The sequence below is a fragment of the Actinia tenebrosa genome, unplaced genomic scaffold, assembly GCF_029948245.1.
Source record: "Actinia tenebrosa isolate PJP-AT-01 unplaced genomic scaffold, QUT_ActTen_1.0 PGA_scaffold0__85_contigs__length_37466705, whole genome shotgun sequence".
Lineage (NCBI taxonomy): Eukaryota > Metazoa > Cnidaria > Anthozoa > Actiniaria > Actiniidae > Actinia > Actinia tenebrosa.
In genome coordinates, this window is record NW_028292569.1 from 36,652,209 (window position 1) to 36,669,380 (window position 17,172).

The following is a 17,172-nucleotide window of genomic DNA, read 5'->3' on the forward strand; positions in this document are numbered from 1 at the left end:
CCACTATTCTTACCCTTCCACAGTCTTCAAGCGAAAGACTGAAAAGGAGTCTTGTGCCCAAACTCTGTTTGTTTCTGTCTAGCCTATAATATTTTAAATTTACCCTCTGATGATGATGGTGGTCGTGGAAGATGAATAAAATGATTATGCAGTAGTGTTTGGCCTCACTTGATAACGTAATTAGTTTCTGCCTATACTAGTATATGGAGTGTAGCATTGAAGCTGGGCCACATTTATTATGGCATCAAATATTAGTAGCATCTAATATTCGAAAGCAACATTAAAATATTACGCATACTTTAAATTTTGATATTTCAAAAATAGCTTTTCAATAGCGGAGTTTGGGCTAGACTCTTCCACAGTCTCTCGCTCGTCCGTTCCGTCTCCACGCTTAGAGACTGTAACGGTACAATGACCGAAAGGACTTATGGGTCCCGAAAACTTGGACCCAGCGTGCTTTGGGAACCAAAATACTCGTCCACAGTCTCTCTCGTTTTCGCCGCCATCTTGAAAATATTGAAACGAGAGAGACTGTGGACGAGTATTTTGGTTCCCAAAGCACGCTGGGTCCAAGTTTTCGGGACCCATAAGTCCTTTCGGTCATTGTACCGTTACAGTCTCTAAGCGTGGTGGAGACGGAACGGACGAGCGAGAGACTGTGGAAGAGTCTAAGTTTGGGCTGCCTATGGCACAATGCACACACTCGGCTTGGTCACCACAAACAGCCGACAAACAGGAAGACGCTACTCGACGTTTCCACGAAATCGTGCTATCAAAGTTTTATTTCTCTTGACTATTCGATCTTTTTAGTTGTTCAATCCTAGTTTTTATAGTAGATAGTATTGGAATTGGGAAATTGAAACTATCTTAGCTTGATCGTTCTTAAGAATCTTGCACTTAAAAGGTAGTTCCACATTATGTCTGCAAGAAGACGTACTTTCACTTTCTATTCCTCCATATCATGATGGTTTCTACGTACTGTAAACGCTTCATGGACTCTAACGCAATGTCGAATGGATAAGACTAATCGAAGAATTTCCAAAGGAAACTCATAACTGAGATCAAATATTCGCAAAAGGCACCCATTTCCCTCCATTTCCAATCTCCGGCAACATGGCGACGAATAGCGGTAAGTTCTATAACTTGCTGACCAGGTATCTTATTTGCAGCCTGTGATTTACACCTATATAGCAATGTTTAAAGAAATCAGTGTCTTTCGCAAATGTTCAGTTATTCGTGCCATACCAAAAAGGATGTTAGTAGAAGGGGGGAACCTTGCCACAAGTCTAGCGCTGTTATTTTTCAATGAAATTCAGAGCGTATGAATGTCCCGCCAGCAAATAATGAAAATCTTAGAGAGAACTTAAATTAGAAAGTTTGGGTGACCCGATTGCTGGGAGCCATTTGAACATCTAAAATAGAAGTATTTTTTACCATTTTCAGAAATGGTGATGGCCTTTAGGAAGCATTTTTATTTGTTTGTGATACTTGTGCGCATATGCCAGAGGGGGAGGGGGGGAGGGGGTGGGGGGAGGTGGAATTTATTTGTGAGTTTTAATTATTTAAAGTACATCAATATGTTTTACTACTTTAAAATGAAATAATCAGTACTGTATCTTTCATATTTCCTGATTATTTGGAATAACACCTATGTACTTCTTTAGTAAACAGTGTGTTTGACAAAAATGAAAATTTTTACCTGCTCCACCCTCCTCTAGGCATACATAATGAATGCAGCCTAAATTGAAAATTGAAATTGAAGAAAAGAAAAATTATGGAAATATTTTCTCTGCATACAACTCTCAACTCACATAATGTACATTCAATATTCTATGTTTATACAACTCTCAACTCACATGTGGTTAATGTGGAGGGAAGAAAACTGAAGAACCAATGCAGAGAAAAATATGGCAATGGAGAATACAACACATCAATGAACCTACAATGGGGCCTCAATTAATTCTTTTTATCCAGATGACTGATTAAATCATTCATTTTACTGCTTGCAGGCATTCCTATTAAAGAGTTACAAGAGAACCTCATCGCACTAAAGGAATTTTCACTATGTCTGGACAGGGTATTCAAGTCCATACCCTACTGGTCTCATTTGGCTCATGCCCTGAAGATTGATAACTGTGTGATACGCCAATGTGAACTTTACCTGGAGGAAAGCCCAACTATCAAGCTCTTTGAATATCTTTGGACAACAAAAAAGCAAGAATTAACAATAAAAGACCTTAAAGATGCATTAAAAGCAATACAAAGAGTTGATATCTATGTCAAGATTGACAAAAGTAAGTGATCAAATTGGTCAAATTCCACAAAATAATGCCGTTGCACATAAAGAATTACAAACAAGGATAAATTTATATATTAATTTTTGTTAATATCTAAACCCATCATATCGATCCTCAAAGGAGCAGAGAGGAACGGATCAGGGAGGAGGGTTGAGAAACAATGAAAAATTTAGTGAGAAGGGACAACTAGCAGAAAAAGGGGAAAAGGAGGAAATTTTTAAAGATTTTTGTTTGTCTGCAAAAGGAGAAATGGCAGAAAGATTTGGGAGGAAGGAGAATAATTGCATTTATAAACAAGCAAGAGGGAGAATATTTAAATGCTTTCTCCTCCAGCCCACTGTCAAAGAACCACGAAGAAAAGAGTGCCATCTTTGTAACCATCTTCTAAAAATAGATAAAGTTTATAAAAAGTTTGATCTAATTACCTTTTTTATAGGTCAACCTTAATGGCTTTGGTAGCTCAACTCTGTGTAATACTAAGATGAAATAAAAGTATATTTAAGGTGGCTTGATTGGATAATTTCGGCGCGCTACCTTTCAACTTTCGAAGTGCAACTATGCAGATGCAAACAAATCATTAGAAAATAAAACTTTCCCAGGTTTTAAGAGAAGGATAGAATTTTTGAATGTATGGATGCACCATAAGTTAGTCTTATAATCCTCGATAAAGAAGATTTCTAGGAAATAAAACCTTTTTAAAATATTTTTTAAATGTAGGATTCAAAGATGAAGACAAAGTGTCTGAAGTCATCACAGATTCATCCTCTGACATTATGGATGAGATTGCACAAGAACTTGATTCAGCAAGAAAGCCATTAGGCAACTGGGAAAAACTTGCTCAAAACTTGGGAGTTCCTCGTGATATTTATCAAAGGTTTGCAATGTACAGTGATTATAACCCAACTGTAGCATTGGTGCGATACCTTTACACAACCAGCAAGAAACCCATTCTTTTGAAGGACTTCATGGATTGTTTCCATGAGATGGGAAGGGAAGATGTTCTTAAGAAAGTGAAGCAATTTATTAAAGTAGAAGGTGAGCATAAGATTAGATTAGGAAAAGTTCATTATCTTATCATTATTTATTATTTATTTCAAAACAGGTCTCATTCCTTGTATGCAAGACCTCAGGCAAAGTTGTTCACTATCTGGACTGACTTTGGGACAGTAAATAATATCTATGTATAAAAAGAATTCTATAATTCATTCCTTTATCAGATATGAAGGACTTAAATGCAAGTGAAGTCTTGAAAGTGGGTTCAGATGATCTTCAGGCGATTGCAGTCTTACTGAATAAAGATATTCAAGGTGTTCAGGGATGGAGAAAACTTGGCAATTATTTTAATGTTGACACTTCCATAATGGATGGCTTGGAGCCACCCAAAGACAAGGAAGTTCACAGTCCAACTGCAAAAGTTATCAGCTGGTTGACCGCAGCTAGACCATCCACTACCATTAATGATGTGGCTAAGGCACTGGAGAAAATCGAACGTTATGATGCTTTGGAGATCTTGAGGTCTCATTTTGATATTGGTAAGTTGATATGCGTAAGTAGGCTCTAGGAATACCTACAAGATGCTAAAATTAGAAAGTTTTTTTAATTATATCTTGCTCAGTAACATTAATTAAGGCCTAAATTCAAACATGTATTTATAGTTTTCAGTAACTGCCCAAATCAATTAAAAAGTAAAGAGGGTAAAATTTAAAATATGAAATTAACATTTAATTTTAGTTATCAAACTTTCCAAGGCAAAAGAATTTGCTTCCAGTTGCACAATTTGTCAATGTTATAAACAACTACTGACATAAAATCAACTGATATACAAAAATTCATGTCCCAAATTTAAGACTCCATAATTTTAAATCCGTAAGATAAAATTCCTTAAACCTCTGTGAATAGTTAGGTTGTACTTCCAAGATGAAGTTCCAGAATTTGATAAAGATTCTACAGTTTTGAAGAACGAGCTAAGAGTCTGGAGGATTTCCCCATGATGTGCATAAATTAATGCTGATTACCATGACAACCCAACACCCAAAATTTAATCCTTCACAAACTATGTCTTGTGATATCTTTAAGATCCGACTACTAAATTTTAGACCGTTTATTTGTTATTTGTTGATTTAAACATTTCCCTCATCTGTACAGAGATGCCTTGAAAAGTTTGATAGTTAAGATAACCTTTTAAATTGATCAATTATTGTGGTCCTTTATTTTTTATTAGATGTTTCATTTGATGAAAGCAATGCAGTAGAGTTTGGTAATGTTCCCGACCTTCCACATGACACTGGTGATGATGTTGAAAGAAAAAGTGCTACTCCACCTGACACACCAGAAGTGCCTCCTAAAGCACCAGACATGTTTAGTATTCAAGCTACAGAGCAGAGTAGTAGTAAGTATATGATATTGATAATCAGTTTCTGTCAAGTTTGATGGCAAATGTAAATTGGTAATAATTGCCATTGCCTTTTTGATAATAACAAAAAGCAGAAAGAGCAGAAAGCATCTCTGGCTCCATGGGTATGAGTAAATAAATGATAATGACAGCTTCTGTAACAGGCTATTGACATGTATTGTTACCTTAAACTTTTGAAAATGTTTAATTTTTGCCTAAAACTGGGTTGGTGATGGTCATGTTTTTTCTTTAATTGATTTATCGTGTTTTCATTTGAACCTAAAAAAAACTAGAATTAAAAGTCGAGAATCATTATGCTTTTATTGGTTTTTCATCTTTTAGCGAGAATTTTCCAATGTGACTTTCTCAAGTTTGGTTTACCATCAATCAGTAAGCATGAAATTATTGGTCGAGAGGAAGAAAAAAAGGAATTGATTACTAACCTGACAGATAAACAGATTGATATGGTTGTCCTACATGCCATCCCAGGATGTGGAAAGACAACATTGGTTGTCAGTGTTGCACATGACATCATTAAAGACCCACATCGTTACACTGTGGTGTATGTTGACTCCAAACACGTTTTCAGTCTAGAGGACTTGGCTTACAAGATCTTGACAACCTGTGGCATTACTTCTGCAAACCGTCCAATATCTCAGGTTATTGATTTGTTTTCTCACTCAAGCCAAGACTGTGTCCTCATCCTAGAGAACCTTGATCACATGTATCACTCAAAAGATACGAAAAACCAAGCATCTACCACCCAAACGGGATCAACGTCTGATCACGAATCTCTTTTTTCTTTCAAGAAAGGAGGGTTCCAGCGCTTTCTAGAAGATGTCACCAAATCTGCACCACAACTAAAAGTGTTAGTGACAACCCGGGAACCACTTCAGTGTCTTAGCATTAAAGTCAAGCAAATGACATTGAACCTATTTGATCGAGAGCAATCGCTTGAATTGATGAAACTACGAAGTGAGATACAAATAACAGACCAACCGGAATTAGTGGAGCCTATCATCGAGTACTGCGGTGGTATCCCTTTGTTGTTATGTGCTGCCGTGATATTTTTGAGTGACTCCGGTAGTGTAGAAGCCGCTTATAAGCAGTTTCATTCTTACCCGCTACACGAACAGTTGGAATCTCTTTGCCGAGATTCCCTGCCAGACGAAGAGCGTCTTAACCACTGTCTTGGGAAATGTTTCGAAAAGATGAATGTGTGCTCTAGAGAGGTACTTGTTCTTCTGTCTGTGTTCCCAAATCTTTTTACTCTGAAGGAAGCACAACACATAGCAAAAGGAAGTAAAATAGATGAACACCAACTTGAAGAAGATTTTGAGTCGTTAAGAAAATTTTGCTTTCTCAATACCTATGACGTCAAAAGTAAGACATACGTTCTCCATCCAGCTATCAGGTCTTTTGGTATATTGAAGACAACACAGGAAGAAGACCTGAAATCTGTGTTTGAGGCAGCCAGGTGGAGCTTCATCTCCTACACATTTGACATCCTCTCTCAAACTGAAGAAGAATTCTTCAGCACACGGAGCAAGTTTGCCATTCAGAAGTACAGATTACAAGATGAAAACATCAGGGAAATAGCTCGATGGTGCATCACAGACAGCAGTATAGATGTTAAAGTTAAGCAGTTTTGCATCCAGTCATTCATTCGTTCCCAGTTTGTCTTATTGAAGTTAATGAGATCGTATCTACTAAAGATGATTCTGCTTGAATTTGCACAAATTTCCCTAAAGAATGAAGACAAAAAGCTGTATTGTGAATGTCTGACACTGCGTGGTGCCAAGATCGTCTTTGGGTGTTTATGTACTCCTTACCTATGTCCCACTGCTCTGGAGGAAGCTGATATTTGCTTCTGCAAAGTTATCGAAGCTCTTGTTGAAGATGATGGCAAAGGGTATCAGGAAACCGGAGAAAATATTGATCACATTTACAAATCTGAAGTCATATCTGATGAAGCGAAAGCTCAATTTCTCCTCAAATATGGCAAGTGTTTAGTAAGACTCGGACATAACGAACAGGGTTTTGATTCGATCAAGAAAGGAATTGACGTACGCGGATCAAAGATTTTATCCAATACAAAGAATCGCGTCATGTTAGCAATGGGATATGAAGATCTTGCAGGTATGTAGATGTGGTGACACATGGCAGTAGCAAAGTAGCACTTGTGACCCTCTATGTTTAACGTCCCTAAGTGAGACGGGATATTTTACGTGGTCATCCAAACCTCAGCGAGGGGCAAAGGCAGCAACCCGTATCAGATGTTTTAATACCATGAGTGTTGGTGCACTCAAATTTCGAAATAAGTCTTCAAAGTTGCAATACTGAATACAACACAATGAACTTGTAAAAAATAAAAAATAAGGGCTCGAACCAGCGACCCGACCCGTTGGACTCACAGCGATGAAAGACGACGCGTTAGCCGCGAACGCCACCAATGCTACCCGCAACTTATGGGGACGTAATAACCCCAGGAGATAACTAACTTAAGTACAGTTTAAAGTAATATATTTCTAACATAATGGCGTTTTCATTTTTATCTAGGAGCTTACAGTACCAAAAGAGAACATGTCAACGCAATTTCAATAAGAGAAAAACATGTCTTGCCTACATTTCGTAAAGAGCTTGGTATGCATCCCTTCACGGCCACAGCCCACAGTCAGCTTACCAGGAATTACCTTGAGCTGGGTGACTATGACAAGGCAGTTGAGGCTAACGAAATAGCATTGAGATACGGGAAAACCTTGTTAGGTGATCATCAAGATACGGCTCGTTCATTATTCGATCAAGGTGTTATTCTGTCTCAGCAAGGTAAGTCGATGTGTTCAGATAGTACGTTTACTTTACTTAGCGTTGTGTATATGACCATGTAAAGTATCATATACGCAACTGGAAAACCGATGCAGACCTCTTATTTCTATCTATGTTCATTTTTCGCTAAACCAGTCAATCTTAAAACATATTTGACAGCCATTGCTCCCCGTACAGGGATCACTACCTTCTATCACAGGGAGCCATTTAGATTAAAGTGAATGGTGAAAATAAAATCGGAAAAATTAAAAAATTATTAATTCTCTAAATTCGAGATCAATTATTTTTTTACGGATACGAAAATGTTTGCGTCCACACGCAGCGTATTCGAATCGTTTTCGTAAAATTTGCGGATACGGACACAAAAATTTGCGGACACGTGTGGACGCAACCCGTATCCGTAAAAAAAAATTGCGGATAAAGAAAATTTCCGGATACGTGTGGACGAGGCCCAAGATACATAAGATACATAAGATCGACATTAGATACCATAGGGGAATTATATAGGAAAACAAAGGCGCCCGCGAAAAAAAAATGTTCTAGTGCATTTTTTAATGATTTTTTTTACTCTTTCGCATTACGGAGGACATTGTCTTGATCTCAAACTTTAAAAATGATTAATATTTTAATTTTTCCGATTTTATTTAACCATTCACTTTAATCTAAATTGGGATCCCTGTGCTTCTATACTTATATCTTTTTCGAGATGCGCGAGCGCTGACAAAAGTATCGAGTGCTCAGGCTCGAAAACGAGGCATTTTCGGGCAAGACTATTACGCGCGCTTTGGAAAACACAGAAACTTTGAACATTATGTTAACGAAGAAATACTTTGAAGTTTTTTTTATAGCTTATTTCAGACAAAATCTTTTCTTCAAGGGTCTTAGAAATCGCCTTTAACTCTATGGTTTCCAATGGTTTGTTATCAAACTTTCCGCGTCTGCGCCTGCGATATCTCAGAAATCGTCTATTTACAGATATTTATAACATACAACTCTCAACTCATATGTTGATTTTTACTTTGATGTTACAGCACAAGCAGAAGCTGACCCGTCGAATACGACATCGTTCTTTAAAAAAGCGTTGTCATATCTTCAAGAAGCGCTTGAAATACAAAAGCGCTCACTAGACACACCAGAAGAGACAGCTTTAACCTATCAAGAACTTGCGTTCGTGTTGACCCAGCTGGGAAGAGAGGAAGAAGCAGAACAACAAATGCACATGATAACAAAGTGTTTGAAAAAAAAAAGGACTACTCAGGATGATTTGCCGCGCTTCTCAAAGTCAACAAGCCAGGAGGAGGATGTAATGGATAGTACTGAAATTAAACGAGAACCTATCACACCTATTCCAAATGAAGGTTCCTCAACAGGATCTGATATTAGTGCACAAGTAAACAAATCATGGTTTACGAATGCAAAAGAGTTTTATGAAAAGAAGCTTGGTCTGACGTCAGGTGATGAGATTGATGACTTTTTTGCTAGACATGAAAATTTCGCTTTGGATCATAAGCACGAGGTGCCTGCTTTAGATTTGGAAAAACTTATCAGTGTAATGAAACATTCTATTGGTGCAATAATTGCTAGAAATGTTAGTAATGTAAAAGTATGTGGAGGAACTTGTTTTAGGATTGGAACCAAGTATGTCATCACCAACAAGCATGTTCTTGATGACATAGATAAACAACGTATCAACTTGAGTAAGTGTTATGTTGATTTCAACTATAAAGAACAAGATCAACCTGACTATTATTTTGGTTTCGCACCTAATCCTGTGTTGGTCTCCTCTCCCAAGAAAAAGCTGGACTATGCCATTCTTGAGCTGTATTCAAATGGTGTTGAGGGTTTTCCTTCAAGTGTGACTGAGTTAGGTTATAATATTGCCCCACCTGGTCGTCAGCTTCAAGATGGAGAATATTTAACGTTCATTGGGCACCCTGGAGGACGTAGAAAGCAAATAGATGTCTCCTGTCCAATCAAGCTTGAACAAGATATTCAAAAATATCGACATCAACCTCAATTGTTTTGCAAGATTCAAAAAACCTACAAAAATCCAGATTATGCTAAATATGATGTAAGCACGTTCTTCAAAGGGTCTTCTGGATCTCCTGGGTTTTTGATGGAGGAAAAACTATTGATGGTTCTCCATAGTGGTGGGATTCCTTTTCAGGGAGCCAATCAGGGTCATGTATTAGAATTTGGCCCTTTGATGTCGTCTGTCGTTAAAGATGTTATGGATAAAATAAACAATGGTACAATTCAAAACGTGAAACTGGATGACATTTTTGATGGTTCGACTTCCTCAGAAGCTAACCGGCAGTGCTCAGAGCCAATGGACATTGATCAAGATCAAGTTCCTGGTTTATAGTAGTTCTAGTGTATATTGAACGTATCTCATAGCTGTCAAGTGACAGTGATCGAGTTTTACAACAAGCATGGATTCAAATGTTGACAAGGAGAAATTAAAGCGAGTTTGCTATATAGGAATGACACAAGAAAATCAATGTTTGTGGAGAAGAGGTTTGACTGAAAACCATTGAACGAACGATGAAATGATTAGACTTGCAAGAAAGTTCTGTTTTCTCAGGCGGTGAGTGATACTCGCAATCAATCAATCAACCAATAAACTTTATTTAAGGAGGGTGACACGTAACACTTTTCACTGACAAATCTGTGGCCCTCCTGCAGAGCATAACTACCGCTTCACTTCACTGACTTGGAACAAAATCAGTGTGCAAAAACTTTGTTGCTTGATTGTAACAACAGTTGTTGAGCTCTATATAACTGCACAAAATGTTTTTTCGATTCTATTCCTGTATCGATGGAATTAAGCTTTTCAGTAATCAAACTACCACATGATGTTCTTATAATTACAGTGTCACCAGATGACTGGAGGATCCTATGTTAGTATTGAAACACAAAAGGTTGAAACTGCTGTCCAATGTTTCTGGATGCACTTAAATAAGTTGATGGACGCGATTCATTAGAGCGGTTTTCGTATGAGTGAGAACTTACAATACCTACACGGTACATCTTGCCGTAACATTGAACTGTCTTCCCATTTTTTTTTTTCAATACTACATCCAATCACAACGTGTAGTTACGGCCACGGTAAAATACGGTACGGCTACAGTTCGGCCACTCACACAAAAACCACTCTAGCGACCTTTTCATTGTGCTTAAGTTACATCCAAGTACTTTTGATAGTATCTGTATCATGCATAACTGTAAATACTATTTACCCGTTACTCCGTTTTTTGCCTAATATTTTAGATTTATTCGTTCTGTAGGGCCAATCGTAAACCGTTTTGCTCCACACCTTCGACAGTATTTATATCATTTTATAATCCAGGCCTAAAAACCTTCCTCATCGGCCCTACGGTCATACGTAGAATTTTTTTTAGGGCATGAAAGGGGGGACTCTAAAAATTGTCATACATACCAAGGGGACTCTCAATTTAAATTTGAAAATTAACATAGGTTGTTTGGAAAATTAAGTTAAGTCCGGGGGGGGGGGGCTGTAAAAAAAAAAAAGGTTTATGAGGAGAAGTCTTCATCTCCCCCCCCCCAACCCCTTCGGCATATTAAATGAACTTTCCCTTACTGGATCACTGCTTAGTATACTTAGCTGGAGTACAACCAAACGCTGCAAATACTTTTTAGAGAAACTGTTTATACTTTTTAGAAACCAAACAACCACTCTTGCAATTCATATTTTCATTATTTGATTTACATATTTGTATATGATGTAGTTGTTTTGAGCAGTTTTATTTCTTTTAATATTTTTATGTTATCATTTTTTTGTATAATTTCATAGGCTAGTTTTTATAGTTTTATAAGATCGTCGCGACATTTAAGCCATATTTATTACTATTATTTGTCTATCACCATTTCAAATGGCATAACGCATATCATCGGGAATCTTTGTTTATTACATACTAAAATGGTTGTTTGACAACATTTAATTGTTCTATCTTTTAATAAAAGTTTTATTGGTCTCATTGAGGGGCGTCACTCACTAAAACGACGTTGACTTTCCATAAGTCGATAAAATTTCAGTGTCTTAATGTATCCTTTAGATGGGCACCATTGTTTGTCTGATGAAAATATGAGAGTGAAGCTAAATAAGACTTAGTCCTTAATGCAACACGTCACGCCCTAGAGTTATTTGAATAAAGTATTCATGATAAAGTAATTAACATATTTACTTAAAGTTGTGGCATTTGATGCCTTGTTAAATAAACATGTAATTAATCAGAATGGTTGTGTTGAATTTTTTATAACTAAATAAGGCGAGGATATTGAAAGCTTTAGAAGTAAAGTCTTGAAAAGTTCCTTTAGTCGAGAGGAATGGTGAGATTAACAGTGCTGCTTGAGCACAGGACAAGTGTTGGATTATATCTTTCTATGCTAGCATAGGATGGTCAGTGCGATGCTATCATCCGTTGCTGTGGTGGGATCCCTTTGTTGCTATGTGCTGCTGTGGTGGTCGCAACTGAGCTTGGTAGTGTCGAAGCTGGGGGTAAAAAATTGTCCTGCAGCACACCAGAAATGCGGTTGGAAATTCTTTCTCCACGTTCTCCCTCGGTTTCTTATTAAAGGTGGGAAGTGCTTAGTAAGGTTCGGATACAAAGATGTTGGCTTTGATTATATCCAGAAAGGAATCCAGGTTCGCTCACGATGTTATAAGGAATCTCAGTACTCCGAGCAGTAGGAAACGTATTTGTCATGCTCGCTATTGGCTGCAAAGATTTTGCAGGTATGATGTATAACTAACCTGCAAATCAACAATTAATGTCCTGATTTGCCTGGCATTTGTCTTAGGATTAGAGAGTACTGGTCATTAACTTATTGACTTATTTATCATTCTTTTATTTACAAGCCTCTTGGAATTTTGTGAGACAGCACACTGATGCAGTATTGCTTCGAGAACAGATAGTCTTGCGATTTACGTGAAAGAACTTGGTATGCATCCCTTCACGGCCACAGCCCACAGTCAGCTTGCCAGGAATTACCTTGAGCTGGGTGATTATGACGAGGCAGTTAAGGCTAACGAAATAGCATTGAAATACAGGAAAACCTTGTTAGGTGATCATCAAGATACGGCTCGTTCGGTATACGACAAAGGTGTTACTCTGTCTCGGCAAGGTAAGTGTAAAGTCCTATGTAACCATGCCTCTTGTGGGCCATAAGTTATTCAAGATCACGTACATTATACTCCATGAGGGAAAAAAAACGGTACGCGTTAAATTTTTTAATGTATCATAGCTCTTTTTTAATTGTCAAAACACTAATGTATATAAGACTTTTAGAAAGTTTTGTAATTAGTTATTCCTAATCCTTGGAGTAGACTTTTTATTTATTCGGTGGCCAACTTTTCCTTGATCAAACAATCCCTGGCGTATATGGTTGGACTTCCCCCGTAATCATCTTCATGATTTTTCTATCTTTCTTTCCAACCAGCATTGAAGAGGCCACCTATAGCTGTCGTGAACCCTAACAGTAATAGAGTGAACGATGCACAAAGATGCAGTCCAGTGACTTTAAATCAAATCTTACAAGCTAATTAAGCATCCAAGAATTACAAAAATACTTTAACATCATAAATGTTTATTAAATAACTCGCAAATAATGAACCATTAATACGTAATAGTACGTAATTAATTAAATAGATAAAACTTAATGTCCATATCATTTTTATAATCTATTCACTAGGCACTGAATGAAGATTCTTAATCAAACTAGAAAAATAGAGTTTTATAGTAAAAAAAAGCAGTATTAGATTCGATTATCGATTGAATTCTTAACGACAAACGATGAACTGTACCCGTTGCTCTCCCAACTTTTAGCTCATGGTAAAATAATGTAAAAAATAATTATTTTTTTAGTCTATCTTAAATAAAAACAAAAGAAAAGATTAAGACATCTTCAGTTATTCTAGAATGGTAACAACCTTTCACACAGTAAAAAATCAATTTAGTTGTAAATTTCTAGAATGTCAAAATGTCCACTGTACAAATAATATCCGTATACTAGCCCCTGTCTAGTGTATCATCATCATCATCATCATCATCATCATCATGATCATCATCCCCGGTGCTTAGGGGGTGATATTCCTATTCTCTCGGACACCCAATCTGGAGCGATGATGAAATACCCACGATCCCTTGCAGTGGTATGGCTAAAGAAGGAGTTTTCATGCATGTAGTCAAAGTCTTCATAGCTTGGGTAGGTGTGGGTGGGGTCAACACGTGGTCGTAAAAGATGCCTTAGAGTTGCTTCACCAAGATGAGGGTCGTGCCTGTTGGACGTTAAAAACGATACATTCTGTAAGAATCTTGGAAGTTTCTGCATTCGTTTTATAAAATAAAGTCATCAAGTTCGTAAATCTTGTTGTATTCTTTAGGTTACTGAACTAATTTGTTAGATTACTGAACATCCGATTAGAATGCTGGGCAAGGTCACGGCACGGTATGCCGTTTTAACAAAACCTTTTATTAACTTTGTACGACTAAAGAATCTTGACGATCAGGACTTGCTGTTAAGGTCGTGACGGTGGTGCTGTTTCGTTTCCACGTCATACCGTGTCTTGATATGCTATTCCGTACCTTGTCCATCCAAGACGAGAGCGACGGTGCCTGCGCAGTGTCCCATTGATTACTGTGTGATATAGATAATATTATAGCTAGTCACTCACCTATTCAGGTACTCCAGTAACTTCTTGACTCTCATATAGTCACAGTAATCACATTTCCCTTCGGTATGGTGCACGTGACTACCATGCTCGTGCGCATGCTCCTTGGGTTGTTCATCTTGTTTCATTTGTTCTTCAGTCGCTTCGTTAGCTTCGTTTCTGAACGAATGAACGGTCTTTGGTCGCGGAGGGAGTTCCATTCGCTCTGTTACCCTTTGTGATTGCGCACTATTCGTTCGCTGCTTGTAAAAGTACTCATTAGCAAATGTTGACTTGGTAGGCTGAGGTGTACTGGGTCGAGTGGGAAAATCAGGCCTCTTGGTAGTCGCCTTGGCAACGTGGTCCATAAAATTATACACTACAGCTTTTTCTGGAGAAAGATAAAAAGACAGGCCCTCAAACATCTCCACAATGAGATTTGACCGTGGGAAAATATTCTTTAGGAATTGTGATGTGGCTGTGATATAATAGTAGGTGATGGTAGGTAATCATTGGTTATACATTGTGTTTTGTACCGTATTCATTGGACTTGGTTAGCCAGCTCTTCATACCCGGTAAGATACGACCTGTTGGTGTCTTCTTGCCTTCCTGTAAAAAACAATCAACTCCTTAACGTCTAATTCTTTTTTACACCCTTTACTATTTAGTCTGCGTCAAATCTGGTCAATAACCCGGTTTATGAAAGTCAATCAATCAATCAACTTCATTAACATGTAATAAAAATAATTAAATTTTAGCGGGATATTGACCGGATGTGACGCACGCTAACTGTACTGTACGCAGAAGATAAAAACAGGTTCATACATACCTCAAATTTAGGAGGCCTGGGAATCATGACAACCTTTTTTCCCGACAAGCCATACATGCGATCTGTAAATGAATGTGATTATGACGTCATCATTAGGAAACAGGGAACTATTGGAATATACTGCATTGACGTCATAAGTCTTTCTCAACAATACCTCTGTCTCTTTTGACTGCAGACGTCTCTCCCTTCCAGGCTTGTCGCACTAAATTGAGACTAGGTTTGACATACTCTGAAAGAACCTCTCTATATACTTCTGACCCTACGGGAAAAGGCACAGTATGAGACTAAATGAAGAAGACGAGGCAGAAATAGGGAAAAAATAGTTATACTGCATTATTGCATCCCTTTGTCTTTGATTGACCACAACTTTTAAATTGGGCATTTTTTCGTTGACATAGCGACTGATCGTTTTGTTATTTTCTTGAAGTATCCAGTTTTCTCGTTGTTTTAGAAAACCTTTTAACAGCTCGAAAAAAACTTACTAAGGTTTGGAGAACTTTTCATTTGAATATCTAGTAGTTAGAAGGCAGTGTGGCATGGACAATTTAAATGGATTCACAATTCATCCAATGAAAAAAACTCTTTAGTTTTCAAGCTCGGCTCCAATTAAAAGCCACAGTAAAGATTACCAGTTTGACAGTCGGATTATTCACCCATAAACAACTTACTCTAGCCAATGTCAATATAATTAAACACCTGCGAAAAGGACTTGGATACCACGAGTGAATAAAAAAACAAACGTCTTCTTAAATATATATAGCAACATTTGATAAAATATTAAACCAACTTTACAATAATTGATAAAAATTTAATAGGAGCGAAGAGAATAAGATTGTTTGAAATTCAGGGACCAAAAATATATAACTCAAAAATGCAGCAACACTGTAATGTACGCCTACGGAATTCTTTGTCTCGCAGCAACTACTAGATTGAATATTGTCACGCTAACTACTGCCTACTTTTTAACATTAATTTAGTTAACTTGCGTGCAACTTGTAAATGAGAAATCTTTTCTCGATTGTCACGCTTCTAAATGTTAACCATGATAATTAATGATTTTATCTTCAGCTGTGTAGTTCATCACAGGTCTTGAGAGATTAATCTAGACAGTCTCTTACTGTTAAACTTTACTGTAAAAGTGCTAATTGTTTTATACTTTGACAAAAGAAACACGCTGCTGCCTCACACCAAGCTTTTGACTTTTTTGTATTATTGATGGAACTATATGTGATGTACAGAGAACGAAGGTCTGTTTTACCAACATTACCTTTGCTTTCAGGAGTCTCTTCTCTAGGTGTTTTGTACTGTAAACTCAAGGTAGTTTTTCCGGTCTTTTTTGCCAGGTTTTTATCGTATTCGTCCTTGAAACTCATGTAGTTGCCTGTCTGACTGGCTCGCATGGAGCTTCTATTTGGATCCTTTGAACGATGTAAGCAAAAATTAACAAACTAAAAACATATCCAATATCTTAGCTCGTTTTAGGGTTAATAATGTTAATATGTATTTGAAATAATTTTGAATTCGAGTTAATCGAATAAATTAAGCAAATCATCTTACCTTTGGAACGCGTGGATGATGGAAGCTCCTAGATCCTCTGGCTGCCTTTTGAAGATGGATTTGAAAACCAGGTCTTTTACTAGAGTAGTCAGTAGCATAGATAGATTTACCATATGTCTGTGTAGAAGGGACCAAGTTTGGAGGCAATTCAATCCACTGTGGCATGGTGATAAATGATAATAATGAACTATGTTATGGAATTACTTAGAAGACTTGGCTAAATACGAAGCTACAAGACTATTACTAGCTTGTAGAGTAAAGTACTAGCTCAGGAATTATCTTCTTGACTTATGGTTACAATTATTCTTTTGCTTAAAATGATAAACTTTGAGGATTACTGATGAAAAGACTGGCTCTCTTGGTGTAAACTAAGTCAGTCGTCAGGGCAATGTATAAGCCACGCTCCTATTGGCTCATACAACAATACCATGACAGGTATTAATCAATTAGCACTTGAATGGCTTATAATTTAACTTCAAACAATATCCAAAGGCTGAAAGCTGTTGATTTTTAATCTTAAACAAAACCCTTTATTTTTTCGGTTGACTTAAGTCAGAACCTCATGATCCGGAGTAATTCTTTTTCTTGGGTTACCTGTGTA

The 17,172-nt window shown here is 37.3% G+C and overlaps 2 protein-coding genes across 2 annotated transcripts; one reads left to right on the top strand and one right to left on the bottom strand.

Moving 5' to 3' along the window:
- Positions 1-725: 725 nt before the first annotated feature.
- Positions 726-11,772, top strand: LOC148914206 (uncharacterized). Its single transcript, XM_089025634.1, has 8 exons — positions 726-1,129; positions 2,010-2,294; positions 3,015-3,332; positions 3,515-3,829; positions 4,519-4,686; positions 5,032-6,828; positions 7,249-7,515; positions 8,547-11,772. The coding sequence occupies exons 1-8, from the start codon at positions 1,114-1,116 to the stop codon at positions 9,878-9,880; spliced, it is 4,500 nt and encodes a 1,499-aa protein (XP_088881760.1). The 5' UTR covers positions 726-1,113; the 3' UTR covers positions 9,881-11,772.
- Positions 11,773-12,864: 1,092 nt separating this feature from the next.
- On the bottom strand, positions 12,865-16,982 carry LOC116308652 (uncharacterized). Its single transcript, XM_031719125.2, has 7 exons — positions 16,572-16,982; positions 16,282-16,432; positions 15,169-15,273; positions 15,015-15,076; positions 14,722-14,794; positions 14,210-14,576; positions 12,865-13,813 (listed from the first exon to the last, which is right to left on the bottom strand). Exons 1-7 carry the CDS (start codon positions 16,734-16,736, stop codon positions 13,600-13,602), a joined length of 1,137 nt encoding a protein of 378 aa, XP_031574985.2. The 5' UTR covers positions 16,737-16,982; the 3' UTR covers positions 12,865-13,599.
- Positions 16,983-17,172: the final 190 nt, after the last annotated feature.

What these genes read in the sequence shown, in the direction of transcription:
- LOC116308652 (XM_031719125.2), bottom strand. Translation starts at nt 16,736, where the DNA reads ATGCCACAGTGGATTGAATTGCCTCCAAACTTGGTCCCTTCTACACAG. An exon ending in CCAGGCCTCCTAAATTTGAG is followed by an intron (nt 14,795 to 15,014) that starts GTATGTATGAAC and finishes TGTTTTTTACAG; the next exon opens with GAAGGCAAGAAGACACCAAC. An exon ending in TTACTGGAGTACCTGAATAG is followed by an intron (nt 13,814 to 14,209) that starts GTGAGTGACTAG and finishes AACGTCCAACAG; the next exon opens with GCACGACCCTCATCTTGGTG.
- LOC148914206 (XM_089025634.1), top strand. An exon ending in AGCTACAGAGCAGAGTAGTA is followed by an intron (nt 4,687 to 5,031) that starts GTAAGTATATGA and finishes TTCATCTTTTAG; the next exon opens with CGAGAATTTTCCAATGTGAC. An exon ending in TGTTATTCTGTCTCAGCAAG is followed by an intron (nt 7,516 to 8,546) that starts GTAAGTCGATGT and finishes TTGATGTTACAG; the next exon opens with CACAAGCAGAAGCTGACCCG.